This window comes from Aythya fuligula, chromosome 9, assembly GCF_009819795.1.
Source record: "Aythya fuligula isolate bAytFul2 chromosome 9, bAytFul2.pri, whole genome shotgun sequence".
Lineage (NCBI taxonomy): Eukaryota > Metazoa > Chordata > Aves > Anseriformes > Anatidae > Aythya > Aythya fuligula.
Window position 1 is genome coordinate 19,143,365 of NC_045567.1, and position 19,986 is coordinate 19,163,350.

The 19,986-nt window shown below is 39.7% G+C and overlaps 1 protein-coding gene across 2 annotated transcripts in view; it reads right to left on the minus strand.

The window, feature by feature from the left end:
• The window catches only part of PIK3CA (phosphatidylinositol-4,5-bisphosphate 3-kinase catalytic subunit alpha), a 42,377-nt gene that overhangs the window by 16,962 nt on the left and 5,429 nt on the right, over positions 1-19,986 (minus strand). For both annotated transcript variants that reach the window (XR_004253591.1, XM_032192866.1), the window contains exons 2-9: positions 10,862-11,275; positions 9,092-9,301; positions 8,235-8,485; positions 6,707-6,952; positions 5,721-5,806; positions 2,541-2,646; positions 1,035-1,187; positions 792-926 (exon numbers count right to left, since the gene is read on the minus strand). Coding sequence is in view for 1 of the 2 variants with exons in the window: in XM_032192866.1 (XP_032048757.1) it covers positions 792-926; positions 1,035-1,187; positions 2,541-2,646; positions 5,721-5,806; positions 6,707-6,952; positions 8,235-8,485; positions 9,092-9,301; positions 10,862-11,213 (1,539 nt within the window). In the remaining variant the exon portion in view is untranslated. The remainder of the gene's footprint in view (positions 1-791; positions 927-1,034; positions 1,188-2,540; positions 2,647-5,720; positions 5,807-6,706; positions 6,953-8,234; positions 8,486-9,091; positions 9,302-10,861; positions 11,276-19,986) is intronic.

Consider the following 19,986-nt stretch of genomic DNA (forward strand, 5'->3'; position numbering starts at 1 on the left):
AGCAGATAATACCAGTCTACGATGGACTTGCCATAGAGCATAAAGAGAAATCCAATACCCACAACTCTTTGTTCAGGATGTTTTGAGAAGGGCCTGCTGTCAATATCACCAGAATTCCCAAGCTGGAGGCTTACTCACACCTACACAATTTTTGGTACAGTGGAACTTTTCACATAGACCACAAAGCTGTCTTGGGGAAACTCTCCAGTCTTTAAACCAGCCTCCATGAGAAAATGCAAACATACCAACTAATTTCACAGCCTTATCTTTAGCCTCATAGAAGAGGGGGCTAAAGGACTACTCTTGTGTAGTAAGTATGGCAATCAATTCCTTTAAAATTCATGGTACTTATGGTCATAACAAACCCATTCAACAGGCAATGAAAAGTTATAAGCACCTTTACACTACACAAAAAAGCCTCCCTATAAACATGAAATTGCAATGAAGAAAAACAGTACCACTGAAGGAGAACTACAACTTTTGAAAAGTAGTTTAGACATCTGAATCTGTAATTTAAATATGTCAAAAAGGTCCTAACAATCTGCACAGTAAGACAGTTTCTCTTTCAGGCATGAATCAGTTATGAATTAAGACAGTTTATTGGCAATAGAAAGGAAGGAGATTATATTACTCTGTGCTAAAAAGAAAACAAAAAATTGGTTTATTCCTCTTACAATAGAAGAATCCTTCTTCTTATATCCTGATTTATCACTAGTATATTCAGAAAAAAAGAAAAAAAGTAACTACTTTCATATTTTAGTAGCTATTCTTGGAAGGTAAGGTTGTCTTACCAGCCCCGCATAGCTGTAGTTGAACCCCAGTTCACGTGAGATAGTCCAATTGGCATGTTCTTCAATCACTGTCATATCTGGAAACTTAACAGGATTGCTAAACCAATCGAATTCCAGCTCTAAACATGGAGTTTCCTATGTAAAGGGAATTTAAATTATTTTTTCAGTCCAATGATACTGATTAGAATAGGGCATATTTTGAATATGTACTCTCAAGAAAGCAGTTCCCATGCAAATACCTACCTTATTCGGATTCGATCCAGTAACACCAATAGGATTCAACAAATCTTCCAGTCCATGAGGTACTGCCCAAAGATTCAAAGCCATTTTCCCAGATACAAGAGTGTCTGTGTAATCAAACATGTTTATATTTCCCCAAGCCAATGGGCAGTGCTCCTTAAAGAGATTAAAAGATCTTTCAGTTTCATCTTCTAATTGCTGCACAGTAGTACATTTTAAAAAATAAACAAAGTAGATTAAAAAACTAAAAATATAACAATATGGATTCATCATAGCTTAAAGTTTTATCTTTGTTGGTCCCTTCCAAATGAACTATTCTGATTTCTAACGTCCATCTGCACAGTAGAAAGATGATCAAAACCAAATAATTCTGGTTTTCATAAAAATAAAACAGCAGCTGTTTTCCCTACACTTAAACTCTAACTAATACCAAACCAGCGGGTCTAATCAGAGAGTTAAAGTTATGTTAACAATGAAAGGCATGCTCCAAACAGACTCTTCTGCTCATTTTTCAAGCAGTTTAAGACAGGGAGGGAAAAACAGAAAATGGACTCAGGAGAACAGTACAGTACATAATCTTGCTATTAATAATACCATCTCACTTGGCCAATTTAAGCCGGCAATGAGAGCAAATAATTAGAGAAGTATCATTACATCATAAATCACATTGTTTTCCTTTTAGTAACACTTGTTTAGGTCCATTTTTCCCTGATAAATCATGTACCAAACAGACCGCTTAATCTACTGGAATTTATTGTTGTGAAACCACTGAACTCCGTCTCTGACATCAAACCTTTGATTGTGCGTCATGAGAAGTAACATTTTTATCTGAGAACAAGTTGTTACATTTCCAGATTACCAGAAAGCAGTTATGGAAACTTTCCTTGCACACAACTATGACATCTAACCTTTGTGCCAATATAAGGGCAATCATTTTGTAGCATGTTATCAGAACTCTTGCAAACACGCTAGCATTGTCCCCATGTCCAAGTAACTCAAGATTTGTAAACCTGGTTGTAGATACAAAAACTACAAAGTATCTGTGACACTCACACAAATGCAGAATTTAAAGATGCTAGTGTCTAGAATTCGGTGCCATATTTAGATTCCTAAAAAATGGTTTGAGAGCTTTCCTCAAATACTAAAGCAGCACAAATTTTAAAATAAGCTCTGAATCTAGATATAAATACTGTCCTTCTTTAATTAGTAGCAAGTAATTCATGAGTTTAGAAACTTACAGACACTCACACCTCAAAAGACTAACACTGATCTTTTTGAAAGGCAACATCGTTGCAGTGTTGAATGGATAAGGTTTTTCAGTTGTGCTTGATTTCAAATGACAAAAAGCGGTAGTCTGAATAATATATAAGAAAAAATCCTATTTGAGTCTGATTCAAATCAAACATTTCACTAAGACTCATTACCAGGACAATGGTTACCAAGTATCTTCCCAAACTTGATTTGAGTAACTTTTGTTTGAAAGTTTACTAAAGCTATGAAGTATTTTACCTCTTTAGCACCCTTCCGGCCTTTAACAGAACAGATAGAAAGGCAGAGCCGAGCAGCACGTGGAAGGTCAGGAATGTACATGTCATACAGCAACCACTCATTCCATCTGTAACATTTACAAAACAGAATAAAACCTGGTTAAAAGAGGCCAGGAAGAGAGCTGTATGCAAACAAGAGTTATACTAAAAAGCATCATATCCTTACCTAAACTGTGCATACACGTAAAGAATACACTTCCTTACTGTAGAACGGTCCTCCTACATGCACTTGACCACACTGACTGCCTTTGGGAATTGAAGCTTCCCTGATACGCATTCTACCATCACCACTGGTTAAGAAGTCACGCTAGGGTCAATTCCTGCAAGCTGAGTAACAGGTTCATTCGCCTATTTTCTTGAATACCCAGAAGCTGCGACTGTGTAGGTATAACCAAAAGACAACGACTTTGCAAGTGTGCTACCAACATAAGGTTTTGCTTGTGAAATTTTTCACTTCAGCATTCAACTAAATTAGAATTGTTAGAAAGAAAAAATGCAAATATAACAAATCCAAAGCAATATTCCTAATGCCCTGCCATAGTTTTTGAATACACTGTACAGACTAACAATTTTATTTTTGCTAATGTTACACTGATATAATTAGGAGTTGATTGGAGAAAAGTGTTTTATAGCTGCCATTTAGAGAGCTAAGCAAAAAAAACATATCTTACAATTTTTTTCCCCAATTTGAGGAGAATCATTAAATATATGGATGATGAACTTCAAGTATTAGTGATAAACAAGACATTTCTGGTTCCAGTTCCTTTGCTAAAAAGAGTGCAACTTAGTTTATACTAAAACATGAAACACTAGGGACCAGTCATTAGGTACAACCAGACCAGAGATTCCTCAGTAATGGTGATAGAAAGTAAGAACACTTCCACAGCTGCATAAAGAAAGGAAAACCAAAATTGCTGGCAGCAACTGGACACTTTCCAAATGATTGCTTAACTCTACTAACTCTATTAACTGTGTTGCTGCTAAAATGTAAGTGAATGAAACAGGAAGCAATTAACAATTAAAATGCAAGGAACTGCAAAATCACAGCAGACTGAACCATGTTACCTCTTTAAATGACAGCGTTCCAGTTACAAATGCATTACAGTCTCATTGCATTTTGAAAATAAACGCTTCCTCAAATCCTTTTTCACAGGATGACCAGTTTGCTATTCCATGAGGTTCTAGTGCATTAGCAAAGTGAGCTAAAGAAAATGAGTATTTTTTACTGCAGTAATTCCTCAAGCACTCCAGAGTCTTGTGCATAGGCACTGTTTCTCATATTTTATTACCTTAAAATCTCACCACTGTTACTAGCTCAAGTAGTCTGAATCATAATAAATAAAAACGAGTGTATTCATTCTGCTCTCAGTTTTGCTCTAGAATTAGACTGCTAAAACAACTGTGATATTACTCAATTTACTATAGAAATAAGAACAAATTAGTTCTAGAGAAATATACATTCTGTTTTCATGAACTTCTCTAACTAGAATTTTTCTCTCAACTGGCAGAACTGTGCTTTTGAACTGCTGAATACACTTATTTTCTTAAGTATTTTCTTAATTTTTCTCAGCTGGGAGAAGCAGCAGCTTCCAAGGACAGTATTAATTTTTCCATGTGTTTGTAGCTACTAAAAGCAGCATTTCACAAAGAAATAACTGCCCCAAGCCCTTCTCTGTGAATAACTAAATTGGCAGATAAACTTTAATTCACAGAATCATGGAATATCCTGAGTTGGAAGGGACACATAAGGATCATCAAGTCCAACTCCTGGCTCCTCACAGGACCACCCAAAAATCAGACCATAAATCTGAGAGTGTTGCCCAAACTCTTTCTGAACTCCAGCAGCCCAGTGCCATGACCACTGCCCCGGGAGCCTGTCCCAGTGCCCAACCACCCTCTGTGTGCAGACCCTTTCCCTAACACCCAGCCTGACCCTCCCCTGTCCCAGCTCCATGCCGTTCCCTCGGGTCCTGTCACTGTCCCCAGAGAGCAGAGCTCAGCGCCTGCCCCTCCACTCCCCTCGTGAAGGAGCTGCAGGCTGCCATGAGGCCTCCCCTCAGCCTCTGGGCTGAACAAACCAAGGGACCTCAGCTGCTCCTCATACATCTATTCAATTTTCTTACAGTTTTTTTAATTTCATATAGCATAGATCTGTATGATGATAGCCATGTTTTCAAATCACGCCTTTCAGCACCTTTCCTAAGAGGTTTTCCTTGTAGAAGAGCTACACTTGAACTAATGGCTTAACTATGTGGGGGATAACTAGAAGGGAGAAGCTATTTTTCAGTAACTGCATACATTATTAGGTGTTATAATTAGAGGGCCTAATCATATTCATAGAAAACACATATCTTGCGACTTTCAAAGACATGAAGTCAGAAAATGCAAGTCAATTTCTGAACACCTATTTCGTATCTAATCCTAGGAGATGCTAAAATTGCACACCTCCTCCTTACTCAAAATTACAGGCAGAAATTTAACATCTTTTAAATACTAATTCTCAATATGCTTATGTATGCTCAAATAAAACTTTGTTTTGAATATTAATGGCACTTTCATGTTCATGTGATTTATTCTTCCAGATAATATTTGTGGTAGGTCCTGAAAACTATCAGCCCAGAGCTGGCAGTCACTGGCACATTAGCAAATGATTCCCGTTTCTCCACACTCAGTGCTTCTGCTTTAGTACACGCTATGCAACCTCACTGGAACAAATTGGTGGATTACATTACATCCCATTGCCTCATGCTGAAGTTGGAATCTGTACCTGCAACCAGAATGCCAGCTATTGATAGAAAGTAAAAAAGGGAGCTCAGCTGCTCAGAGCTATGCTGATTTCACAGTACTAATGAGTAATTTTACTGGAATTTCAGAGGCAATTGTGAATGCGCATGTAAAACAGACCTGTTCAGTACAGCAACTGTACTATTATACGTAACATTACAAGACAAAATACTTGTGTTTGAATGAATTCAATTCTTCTTATACATACGTGGATATGTAAAAGTGTTCTTCAGGTAAGGGATTGCCAGCAAGTAGCTCTACCTGAACAATGCTAAGCAGAGCCTTTACTTCTTCAGTACTATCATTTATGATGCCCTGGAAGTCAGGTTCTCTACAGTTGTTCTAGTACCTAGCTTACCTGGGATTAGAACAAGGTACCCTCTGAGTATTCACATTGTCACACAAAGGTTCCCCTCCATGGTAGATACCTGTTCGAACATATATCTGAAAATAATGTTAACATTAGTACTATCTTCCAAATGTTGATAGGAATACGAATTTTGTTTATAACAAATATAATATGATTACAACATACTATCCTTTAATTTCTATCAGGCTAAAACAAACAAACAAACAAAAAAAAAACCAACACCCCCCCCAAAAAATAGCATCATCACCCCTCAACCCAAATTTTTTCATGCTCTGCAAGGTGTGAAGTATAGTATATATGCATAACCTTCTAGGAAAAAATAGGTTTTGGTCTTTTTCCTTATTATTGCTAAACTACTCCTAAAAATATAGTAATAAACCTGAAAGGAACTTCCAAAATAAACTGGAATTTATTATCAATTCTTGTGCCAAACTACAGTGAAGGAAAAGACCAAACAGACAAATTCTGAGAAAGTTAGAGAGCCAGGCTTCTTGCATGACTTCAGTAGGATTAAGCCCTACATGCCTTTTCTCACTGATCTCCCCATACCTCCCTTTCTAAAACAGATAGTACACTATCCAGCATCCCCTTATCAAATGTATTCCCAACTACTGCAAGAAATTCTTAAACATACTCATTATTTAGAATGTGTAAGATAACATGGGTTTTGCTTTTCTATCCATTACATACTCAGCTGAAATGAACTACACAAACTCAGTTCTGCTCCCATCAGGAAGGATATTTAGGTGAATACCACAACTCATGCATTTTTCAGTAGCATACAAAAGTTTGTAGATGTTAGAACATCGCTATGTTTTTCAGAATTGAGTGCTTGAATTTAAATGGCACGAGGATATAATTTTCTAACACTTTACATAACTATTTCCCAATTGTAAACATGGAACAGAAAATTTAGGAGGGAAGCCATGAGCTGTTAAAAACCACATGTGATTCCATAACAACATTTTCCTTACTTTGTCAATGTCTCTAATGTTCACATTTACATAGGTTGCACAGAGAATTCTTATTCTGAGCGCACTATTTATAGTCCACAGGGATTTAGCTGTAGCTTCTCCATTCATGTAGGGTGTAGCTGTAGAGATACGCCTGGAATAAGATGGCATTGTGAAGGTATCCAGTGGCAGCTGGGTATACAGGCTTTCTTTAGCCATCAGCATCAGATTGGGCATGCGACCAAGCATTATACAACTTCTTATGTACTGCAAGAAAACAAAACCAAAATTCAATGTGTTTTCCAAGTGTATGCTCCTGGTAATCAATGTGTAAAAGACTCCTAGTCACAGGTTGAAAGCACACGACAAAGGGCAGGGATGTTCATTTTTGGTTCTGTTGTACTTATCACCTTCAGCTCAGCACTGATCCTGACAGACCCAAACTTTAAGCCTGTGTGGTGTCCACTCAGGACTGACTGCTGAGAGCATTTAGTCTGGCAACAGCACTACAAAATACAATGTGTTAAGACGAGTCCAGCTCTGGACTGTAATTAGTAAGCTCTTCTGTGGCACAGTAAAGGCATACCAGATACTTTTGAAGAAACCACACTAGATCAAATAGGTCTAGCGTTTGATCTCCTGACTGCACAACATTATTCACGTATGCCTGCCCCAGCTCCCATTGTATAAAGTTTCTTTTTCCATTATTCAGGATCCCTCATCCCCCTTTTCTCCTCCACTGCTTCAGAGAGCAGATTTTCAACCATTTCAGATGAAGGAATGGAAGCTGTTTATTACAACAATACATTTTTCGAAGAGGAAGCAACTGCAGTCTGTCAGGAAATCTACAGAGTAACATTGTTGTCTACCCCAGAGAGGGCTGCTCAGATGCTCTTCTGTCAGCAGTTCTGTCACACTCCCAGCACTAACAAAACCAAGGCACTGAAGGACGGACAGCCACAAGGAAGATTTAACAATGATTAATGCAGTGCTTGCAGTTTACCACTCCCCTTTCATAAGATCAAAAAGTTTACTGATGTAATTAACAGTAAACCAAGGAAGTTTGCTTATTTTTTTTCCCAACCTCTAAAGGAGGAAGGGAGAAGATTCACAGTAGCGATGGTTGCTTCATAATCCAACATCTGATCAAATTTCCTTTTGCGTTACATCAGCCCCCTTCAAGCATAACTCATCTCTTGCCATCAGAAACGTGGGATACTTCTGAAAGCACCTGCCACTGATTTATCACTAATGTTAGAGGTAAACTCCTACTTCCTTTAAAGAAGAAAAAATAAACTAGTCATCTAAATCCTAACTTCAATTACCTTCCCCCACAACAACTGAAATACACACTGCAACAAATATGCACACAAGTCAAATGCACACGCATTAGCCAATTGGTTTGATGACACATACATTTTTACTTTCTATGTTTTCAACTAATTTAATAAAAAAAAAAAGCAAGCCAGTCATAAAATTGATCACTTTTCTCCCTCAGAAATTTGGATTATTTCAGTGTACTTCAAAATAAATCCATTATGTTACTCACCTTATACTGGCTCAGCGGATATTTTTCTAGCAAGTATTCATCACAGCCGCACACCTTTAAAATATACTTGCCCTGGTACTCCAACACGCAAAGCTTCAGTTGTTCGGATGACAGCAACATACTTCGTGTTTTCTTCCTAATTGCTTCAGCAATAACTTGCTCAGGCACGCAGTCATGATTGATTTTTAAGGTGTATTTCTGCTTATCGTTGTTTGGTGAGACTATTACCCAGATCACAACTATAATTTGCCCTAGAATGTGAAATAACGTTAACATTTTCAACACAGTTTCAACAGACATACAAACCATCTCCCCCTTCCAGCCCCCGAAACCCCAAACTACAGAGAATTACTTGCAACACTACTGCAAGGAACTAGGTGCCCTCAGCTTATTTTTGATTCCAGTGTAAATTCAAGAAGTTTTACTCCTAGAGGTTAGGAATATTATAATACAAGTACTGACTATTCATTCGGCCTTCAAGTAAACAGCACTAACTGTTCCATCCTTGACTGCTGTAAGATAACTCAGTGCTTCAGTATCATTTAATTCTGCATTTCTGAGCAAAGAAAAACAAAGAGCCAACATGCTGTTTCTGCCCATTAAAAGGGATTACAATTTACCAAGTTTAAATAACAAAATATAAGTTATTAGAACAGCAAAAAAAAATAAGTTTTGCTGTTTGCCTTTTGAACCTACACTCTATTAAGCAAGTTATTCTGAATAACTCAAGGTTATGATACTGATGTAGTATACTAAATATACTACATAAAACAGTCATTTACCTAAGTCACCAGCTGTATTCTGATCTCAATCACACAAAAAACCCATTGTGTGTCTACAATAAATATTTTTCTTACCTTTATCTAGTTTATTGTATATGTGTTTGGGTAGCTCAGGTGAAGACTCCACATTTGGAGGACAGACGTACAATGCTCTACTATGTGGTGCATTAGCATCTCGAAGATCCACTGCTTCTTTACAAACATTAAGAATATTTCTTCTGAAGTCTTGTACTTCAGGATCCTTAACCATGTCAAATTCACAGACGGGCATGCCAATAGCAAAACCTACAATATTGCAGAAGCATGAGGAAGTACTTGCAATTGAAAATTAAGTTAAAGCTAAAGATACCTTCTACCACTGACAAAAAAAGCATGTTTCAAGCAAAATGCAACCCAAAATACTTCCGCGTTAACCACAGGCTTCCACTTTATACATAATTGTTTCGTCATTCAAGAACAACGCAGTTCTGAAGTTAAGTTCACTCAGCAATCACATAAAAGGTTAGAAACCAGGTGCATGTTCACTGAAAATCCTGGAAGCCTTAAATCACCACACTCACTGCTAATACTGTTTGTGGAGGAAAAGAATCAGTAATAAACTTCCTTTAAAGTCAGCACAAAGATTTCTGAGAGGATCAGAGGTGCTGTGGTGTTGATTTTCTTTAAAACCCTGACAGGATTATTAGTAGCTATTAGAACCATTGCCAAATTTGCCTACAAGTCAGTGACAGCTCTTCAAGTTTTTGATTAACTCCACTATTTAAAGATGTGACAAGCACCCCAAGAGATACTGAACTTAGCTCCTTAGCAAAGATTCACATAATAAAGGTCTATTCCTCTCAAGTCTTCAGTCCTACATCTAATTCCATTTACTTTCATAAATAATTATTTTTGCATGAATGCTCAAATTTGAAAGCTTTCCAACTATCTCCACGCACAGGTTAAAACCAGTGTTCTCTCCAAGTCCTGAACAGGTTAAGTTTTACAAAACAGGAGGAGTTTACCCATGATGTCTTCATAACAATTAAATAATTTAACAATTAGGAGCTCCCCAGAACAAGTATTTCCAGTTGACAAGTCTCTACCACTGCAATATACATCTGTTAGCAACTATGAAGGAGGGGGTATGCTTGCCCTGGCTGAATTTAGATAGTTAACCTAGATACCAAAACACATGCTAGGCTCCCTGTACTTTCTCAATGGATAGTGGAAAGTGAAAAGCTTCTCCAGAGGTGATTCAAAATACTACAGTTTGTCTCCTTCAGGTGTTTTTGTTATGTTCTCCCCCACCTACCAATGCTCTTTTTGTAGGAAAGGGGGGGAGGAAAACTCACCTTCTCCCTGAAATTCTACTCTAAGCAAGATAAAACAGTACCCAAATCTGTGCTATTGCAAACGTGATTTAAGGTTGTAATGAAATCCTCTTCTACCTTCTCTTAGCTATCACAGTTCTGTAAACTTCAAAACAAATTAAGACTGATTTCTCAAATAAAACAGGTACAATAAGGCTTTGCTCTGTAATAACATGAAATCCTGCCAATTGGAGACAAGCAAACGATATGGTCTAACTCATATACAGCTGCAAATATGCATAAAGCGAAAAATTTGTACATGAATGAAATAGAATAGCAAAAAAAAAATAATTCACAGTTTACAAATGTTGTCTTAACTATGATCAGTATCTTTAGACATTTGATGTATCACCAAACAATTACAAAATGCAAGCTCTGGCACATACAGCTGCAAGAGGTGACAAATACAATTCATTTCAATTCTTTGGTTTGTGTTTTGAAGAAGAGAAACCAGCTAAGCAGACCAGCTATGCTTAAATACAAATAATCTCACCTATTTCTCTGTTGAGAATCTTCTCTTCTCTGTTGCCTACTGGTTCAATGACTTTTAGAAAAGGTTGAAATAGTCTCAGGTCACAAAGCCTCCGTGTTTCATCGAAAAACTCTTCTCTCTCTGCTTCTTGCGTAACACTTACAAAAATGTAAGAAGATTCATCTTGAAGGAGCTGATAGAGAGGGTATTTTCTCGCTTCTTTAAAGAGTTCATGTTTAATAGTTAGTAACGTGGCCTCACGGAGGCATTCTAGAGTCACTATCATTCCATTTGGGAGAAGACATTCCACAAGGATCCTCGGTGGCATCAAGTGGATGCCCCATAGCTCACCGGATGATGGTCGTGGAGGCATTTTTAAGTCTTTTGATAACTTTGTACTAGAAGTTTTTCAAGCAGTGATTTGAATGAGTAAACCTAAGAAGAAAAATCAGAAATTTAAGCATTAAAATTTAAAATACTAGCACCAGAAAGAACTTCTGATATTTTTTTTCCAAACACTCCTTACAATCATAGATCCATTTCACTGCTATGTTTTACATCATAAAAGCAAACTTGATAAAAGCGGTAAGGAGCACGCATTTAATGTAAATACCTACTCAAATAAAATAGTTAATAGAACCATGTTAGCTTGGGAAAAAATGCCAACATGCATATGGTTTGGAAAATAAATTAGGACTAGTTTTTTGACCCAGGGTTTATATACTTATGGTTGGAACAGTTAAATAGCACAGGGGATGAAAATACCTCATCTTAGAACTATTTTACAGCAAGTTTAAGCTTCTTCAGTGCTTGTAGAAACATCTTTGCTAAGCCAGGGGATGGAGGGGACATATCTGACCTTTCAGCAGTGCTGGCTCACGCTGACTTAAAACAGGTACAAGAAAAATTGTATTTGTGTTGTACAAGCCAGTGGCCAACGATGGATGCCAAACAAGGAGCAGACAGACATTTCACAAATAAACTCTCCTAGTATTTATTTATATTTTTACATTTTTAGCCAGGCAATGTTTCTGCATTCATGAAAGCAATCTATCAAGTCCAGTCAAGTTTGTCTGGGTTGTTCTCAAGCACACACAAAACGCAGCCATCCTGTGACAGGAGAACAATACCCCACGTTGTACAGTGTCTGCTTTTCTTTGCTGTAAAGCCTGCTCCTCTCACCAGATGTCCTAGATTCCTTGCAATGAAACAAAGTTCCTGATCTCACATTCAGTGCTCTCAACTTTCATTTTAGAGACCTATCACGTGCTCCCCACTACCTCTTTTCCATACCAGCTGCAGACTATTCAGGCCTTCTCTGCTCCGAAGTCATTCCATCTTTCTGCTAACCTCCTCTTCACCTTTGCACCTCTCCCAGCCTTACTTATCCTACCCTTTTTGCAAAGGAAAGGGAGAACCATAGCTGCACAGCATAGTCTGGGGCCAAACTACACACAGGCTCATGTTCTGACCAACTGGGCTGCCCATTTCCATTTTTCTTTTGTTTTCCTAACTGGTTGCTTTCTGACTGCCCCAAGCACCGAGACATTTCACTGCACTATCATGGACCTAAGCAGTCACTGCAGCACCTCAGAGGTCATCACACCCAAAGCAGATCTCTAACAGCACATCACAGGCACTGAGCCCGTCCTTCCATTCCATTCAGCATGGCCATCATGAGAAAAATACATCAACAGACATCTCCAGAGCAGGCCATCACGCCTCCTCCCTCAGCCACGTGTCCTGCAAGCACAGGGCCAGGGGACGACCAGGCTGCCCTTCTCAAGCCCTTCTCAGCCATTAAAGAACCTCCTCCAGATGGACCCTCTACCTTGTTATTTTCTCTTTAGGAACACAAGGAGGGAGGGTATCAACAACAACAAAAATGACTTTTTGGAAGCGTTTTCTTTCGAGTATGCCCACTACCTACTTTTGCCACACTTCAGTGCTTAAGACGCATTAGAGTGAGAACGATGTCTTCCCAAATCCACTACTTCCTAAGCAACTCTGGCTAGCAATAGGGTTATCTTTTTTTTTTTCCTTCCCTCCTTTGTAGTTGCAGTTTGGGCTTTTAAAATTATCTGCAGAAGCATTAAGGTGCCAGTGCAGGTTTAGAAAAACGCTTTTCCACTAACACCTCATGCATATTTAGAAGGGCTTTGCTACCGACTTCTTTTTGAAAAACAGCTTAAAGAAGCAGTTTTATTTTCTTCGTCGTTGTAATGGTCTCAGCGAGCAGACTCTGAAATGGAAAGCCCTAAGCACACTCGCGGTGTATTTAAGGAGGCAGACCAGGAAAGCTTTCCAATTACAAAACGTTACAAATGAACCCAGATAACACCACTCACAGCAGCCTGGAGAATTATGAATTACTGATAACCATCCTCAGTCTACAGATAAAAAGAAATACACAGAAGGTTAAAAACCATCTTTTTTTGATCAGGCGAAGCATGAGCAAAACTCCCTCTCCATAGGGCTGAATCAGATGTTTATATTTACATTTCTTAATTACAAGCATAGGCATAAACACATTCCTCTTAACACATAAACCAGCATGAAAAAAAAAAAAACAACCACAAAGCAAGAATATGCAGTCTTAAGAACTTTCTTGTCCCCACATACAAACAATGATAATACAGATGGACCACAATCAAATTAGTTATTCACAGCACAGGCTGAGTTCACACCAGCAGCCTTTTAAGTTGAGCCCCACAGCCCTGGTCAGGCTGCTCCGCACCGCCGGCTGTTGGAGCCCATCTCCTCCCTGCCCAAGGCAGGTGCTCTCATTCCTCATCACGCTGGCACCCCGCACCCCGAGCCAGCTCCTTACAGGCTCGGATGGATTGAAGTGGTGAAGAATTACTCACTTTTCCCTTCTCAGTTTGGGTTCTGCTGTCTCAGCTGCCTTGCCGAGAGCACCTTGGAGCCTGAGATGAACGCCGGGGTCTATGCAGGGCAGGGAGCAGGACCGCAGGGCACATACACATTAAATCCTTCTAGATGCTATCTATTCCAAATAAATGTCATCCTTGACTTTTTTTTTTCCCCAAACATTAACTGCCAATACTTTTTTTTCCCCCTCCAAACAAAGACTTGCAAATGGGCCAAAAGGGACAGCCCAGAATCGACACTGTTTTTAGAGCAACTGCACCAAAACAGCAGCTTTGTTTTAAATTGGGAAACGGACATGTGCTGGAGCTGTGTGTATAGTCATTTTGTGTGCACATTCATTTTACTTGTGCATGTAAGCACGCCTCCAGGGTTTGGATTTGGAAAGCAAAAATGTAAACAGAAACAGTTTTGAAGTATAGTTGGCAGCTTGTGTTTCTGTGTACACTTTCAAATCTGGAAAGCTGCCTGGAATAAAGAGAATCAATTATGTTCTTCGACAGTCGAAGGAGTGTAATTTAAGAGAATTCGAGAGAGATTTAGATCCAGCTATGGCTCCGTGCAAACACATCAAATGATCACTACAGCACACCTGCAATCTCTGACCTTCCCAAAATACCTTAAACCTTGTTCCTCTGCCAAAAGCTTCGGGATACCACAGATGGTCAGAAAGCCAAACTCAAAGCACCCATTGATCAGACCATATTCTTCTGAACTCACTGCAGCCCTCAGGACCCATTAAGCACATTCTCCATCACTAACCTTGCTAAGCATCAACAGTGACCAGATTTTGAAGTTCAGTTCAAAAATAAAATACGAGGAAGAAAAAAGGGAAGTGAAAGAACATGCCTCTCAAAATACTGATTCCTACTTGCTTCCACACTTAGCAAATTACTGCTAACTTATATGATCTGTTTTCTTATACGGTAGAAATCAGCTACAGTCCAACAGCTACAGAATTTAGAATAAGAGATTTTAAGACAAAAGACTTCAAAATTTGCTTTTGGTAAACTAGGAGACCAAAATCAATGCAAAAGAGCAGACTAAACACTTGATACAATTTTATCAGGCTGTACTTGAAACTGAATTACTCATTCAGTAAACTCCTAAACTTTAATTGAAGTCCATTAGCTTCTCCAATTGTAAGACAAATCTCATTACACTGCTGTCATAAACAGGATGTAGTAATGCCTTATAATAATTGGTGGTATCTTTGGTATCAAGGAGCTGCTCATTAAGATTTGTATGGAGATTTGAATTCTTTTCCAGTTAGAAGTTTCCTCTAGACTCTTAACCACTGGCTTCCAATGAAAAATTCTTCTGCTCATTAAACAATCCAACCACGTTTATAGATCCCAGTTTACTGCACACTCACGTGTGGGTTCGAAGATTTCCTCACTTCCCTATCAAACTGGCAGAAGAACCAGCTACAGCCAATTCCCCCAAACAAGCTATTTTTATTTCTATGGAATCCCCAAAGCCAACATCATGAAAAAAATAAAAGCCTGCAACAAAAGTAACCCTCTTCAGAACGCAAACATCTATATTCTGTTTTGTCCCTGAAATTTCAATCTTGCTCAAGCCCAAAATGTTTTACTGTCACTGTCAGACGCAGTCATCCCAAAACTCACCATGAAGAGAACTGGGCAGAGTTGCCTGGCTCATTTTGCTGCTGTCCAAACCTGCTGCGTGGTGACAGTACGGCTGCCTCAGACTAGATATTTTCAGTCTTGTCCTTTTGTTCTTCCTGCTTGCCAAGCTGGCATTTTTCCAAACTGCAGGAAGACTAGTACAAAGATGTCTGGGACTGTCCTCCCTTACAGCATTGTCACACGCAGCAGCAACATTTGCTTTGTCTCTAGCAGAGAGCAGGAGACCAATGCATTGCAAGTTACGTGTCTGTCTCTTCTGTATTATTTTTGTCTTTATTCTTTCACAGAAAAGGCACAAATACGCAGAATTGCTTATCAGATCGCAACCAGCAGCTCAAGGGAAACGAGCACGCAGAGGGATTGAACAGTCAAAAGCACATCTCATAGCATTTTGTTTCCTTCTGAAACAGACACGCAAATATTCCTAACAATACCAGTTTTACTTGGAGTTACATACTTGTCCCCCCTGCCCCAACAGCACCCAGTACTTTTGTTCTAGACTGAGCTAACAAATTAACATTATTGGTAGCATCTGTACAATTGTAGCACAGCTGAAATACAACATTTTTTCTCACTGGAAACTAGTGAAACTCAGTTTTAGTTTAGTTCATTCAGAGCTCTATCACATGCAAATTTTTTTTTTTGTTGTTTGTTTCAGAAAGTAATATCCTTGGATTCTGCTTGTAGTGACATCCAGAACCTCAAGTAAAATCAATCGTGAGGTCATTCAGGAAAAAAAAGAACTCACTATGTAGTATTGCTGGCCAATACTGAAAAAATGCTAGAAAAAAAATACAGTATCAAACAAACAGCTGAAAAAAGCACAAGATGAACAGATTTTAAAACCAGAAATATTACTGCTGGAATCTTTTTTTTTTTTTTTTTTTTTTTTAAATAAGAACAAAACACCTTCACAAATGCTATGCTCTTGACATCACACTATTTTCCAAGCCCCCTGACCACCCCCACCCGTGCAAGCACGCTGTGTGCAGCCCCGCTGGCTGCCTGGGAGCCACGCACACAGGAGCACGAGCAAGAGGCATCTGCAAGTCGCTGGTGACCTCTGCAACTCCCACCACGATTGTGCTTTTTCCCTAGGGATCCCGTGACATACCAAGAGCAGAATGTCTGTCCCAGAACATTTTCTGCCAGTTAAAGGCAGATTTGTTTTCTTTGTTAAACAAAGGAAAGCCTGGAATTAAATCTCTTCTTTAGACCAAAATCATTCACTAATTCCACTTCTAGCTTTACCTCAAAGGAAAGGATCTTGTACTCACAGAGACTAGCAGCCCCAAAGTGCAGTGCAGAGGCAGAAAGGCACCTCCTCTTTACTCTCCATACGTGTGCTTACCCACTATTTTGACCATAGCTTGGCTGCAGGCACGTGGGATGAGAACTACTCCTCTGACTGTGCTGGGGCCGTTCCTCTGCAGCTAGGTGTGCGCCCTGGAGCTCGGTGAGCAGCACTCCCATCCTTTCAAGGTGTTTAAGTCAAAAGCCTCCAAGTTAGGCAACAAAAATCAGAGCGACAAGCCACTCTGTACCAACAGAAATAAGGTTTTGCCATGATTACATATTTTCTTTAATACTCTCTTTTATACCGGTGACAAAACGTACACAGGGCTTCTCTTTTAGTTTTTGCATGCAGAGTCTTCTGCTTTTGGGAATTAGCAGAGAATGATGTAAACAACAGATTACTCCAGAATTTCTTCCACGAAACTGGACTAGGTAGGTAACAAACGCTATATATGCACGCACAGGCGTAAACATTAAGCTCCACCTTAAATAACACTGTTTACTTTTCTTTCTGTTTCTTCCCATCCTCCCCCCTTCCTGGGATATTTGGAACCCAGACAGTAAACAGGATCTTTAAAAACAGGAAGTGCTGGCACGGGGACAAGGACAAGGAGCCGGAGCAGGACGAATCCAGGTGTTGTGTGCTGCTCCCAGCTCTCGCCCAGGCAAGCAGCTGGGCAGGGCTGCAGCTGGGACACGGGGGCTTCCTGGAGCTGCCCCCGGTTTTTGGGAGTAAATCCGTGCTGCAGCAAGGTGAACCTCTAGTCCTAGGGAAAAAAGAGGGGAAATCTCCTCCTGCTACCATACCTAGAAGGGCAGGGAAAGAAACGCAGATGGACACTGAGGCACTGCAGACCCTAAATGTGGCACTTTGCCCTCTGCCACAGTCAGGGCTGTCTGCCGGGCACCCCAACAGCTCACGGGGATGGGGGCACAGGGAACACACGTTCCTAAGAAAACAGGGCTGAAATCAGGCCAACTGCTGTTTATTAATTTTATCTTTCCCCAGCAGACCCACCCCACGAGCCCTTCCTTTACTACAGAGGAGCTGAAAATGCCGAACTCAACAGATTTTGACTTGGAGCACGCTGTGTACACAGCCCACATCACGTTGCTCAGAACAATGTCTGAGAGCAACGGTAAACTGAGATAAAAGGTTTCTGCTGCCCTGAAGGAATTGCTCCAGACCCCGAAAGCAACAGCGTAAAATAAAAAATAAGTTCTGAGGTGGCACTAGATAGCAGAATTTCTGCAACTCTGCAGGTTTTTTAAATATTAAATATAGAAGAGCGAACTGGAAGACAGAAGTTTCTGTTCTGTAATCCAAATATAACTAGTTTTCCATTTCTTCTGTCTTCGCTCACTTCTGTGGTCAAACAGCCTTTGTAGAAGCACAGGTTTAGTTTGCATAGCCATGCTGACTTTCCTTAAAAAAAAAAAAAAAAACAAATAACATGCATTACAATTTATTTACTGGCAAACAGAAGTTGGGATGCAGCTTCACTTTTGACAGAGCATTTTTAAAAAAAAACATGCCTCAGCAAAAGCCATGGAAGTAGTGTTTCATTTTGTTTTTTAAGCTCCTCAACTAAAACCAAAACAACCCCACGCATTTTCCACTGAGGTATTTCCTAACTCTCTAAAATCATTTGTTGAACGAAAGTCTGTGATGGACTTAACACAAAGCCACAGCTACCTAAGTGAAATTTTTTTTTTTTGCAGCTAATCCCTCTCACCCTACAAACAGCTAAAATTAACCCAGCCCTCAGGAAGCCCTACCCAGACAGAGACGTAGAATAAGACAGGAGGCAAAGGCATCCCGTTCTGGGAACCCTGCCCTGCAGTAGTCACCTGCTTCTTCCCAACCTACAGCCACCACAGCAGAGTAGTTGGGCTTTTTCGGAGTCAGGCAAAATTGTGAGCACCACTCCCAGCAGCCTGCGACACAGAGCCAGTCGCTGTGTATTTAGCGGAAGGTAACCCTGCTGAAAGGCAAACACTGGGATGATGAAGAGCTTTACTGACTACCTGAGCAGTGTCAGGGCTCATTTATTACCGACGGCTTTATTTAAGCTATAAATAAAGCGAAGTTTCTGTGAAACCTGGAGGAGCCTCCGTGTGTTTTGGTTCCAGCTGCTGGCCCAGGTTGTGAAAGCACTAATTCCAGGGAGCGCTGACCAGACGTTGAGCTTGCTGCTGGGGCACCTCCTGCCTGTCCTTCAAGCTGTTCCCCAATTCACATTTACTATATCTGAAAGAAACTGCCAGTATTTGCCTAGACAGATATTTACAAATACCAGGAACTTTCCTAAGAAGAAAGTGACATAAGCTCACAGGCATTTAACCACTGAATGCCATCAACTTCCCCACAATAACTTGAAGATTTCTCAACTCCCCTGCTTGGAAATTGCTTTCATTTCCACAGCTGATGAAACACATGGATAGGTTGGGATGTGCTGCCTACCACTATGATCAGAGCTCTGCTAGAAAGGCTGTATTGCAGTGATTGAACTTTCTCTAAAAAAGCCAAAGTAACACTAGTGGTGGTCAGTGTCTGCTATTAAGAGCACTTTATATACCTCAAACAAGAAGTGTTTTTAATACAAGGTGCTCTGGAAACATTTTGTTAACGCCTTTGCAAATGTATATATTCAAAAGGACTGGAAGCCTGGTGAGTGTAACCTTGAAACAGAACATCGCACCAGCTGAAGTGTTTGGGATTTAATTCTAGCCCATAAGAAACACCAATTAGGGAGAGTAACCATACTGGCAAGTCATCTAACTCATCTTTATTTTGTTTTTATTATTTATTTAATTTTTTTTTTAAACAAAACCTGCTCATGCAAAAGGACAGCAAGAAGAGACCAGAAGCTGTAATAATGGTTACACTTCTCACATCACCTTGCAGGTGCTTGCGATACCGTCCTGTCTGCTGCTGTACAATGAAGGGCTTGGAAAAGGGGTGGTGAAAGAAGAGCTGGATTGCAAAGTAATTTGACAACACAATCAAACAGAGGCTTGAGAGTCAGGGATAGCTTTTGCTCTCCTTTTGTTCATGTAGTTTTGTTGCTCACCAGTTCACATTTTCATCCTTTATCTCTCGATAGTTGTTATGCCATCTTCCTCTACATGTCAAAGCGTTCCAAGTCGGAGCTATCTAAGATCAAGGGAGCGCTGCTCAGCAGCGATAACTACAGCAGGGCTTTCTCCTCCATTTCAGAGCAAGTTGGAGAGGAAGACAGCTTATTAGGATTTACTAACAAGCAAAGTAATTATGCTTCACCTACTGAATTAAGATGTTAAAGTCCA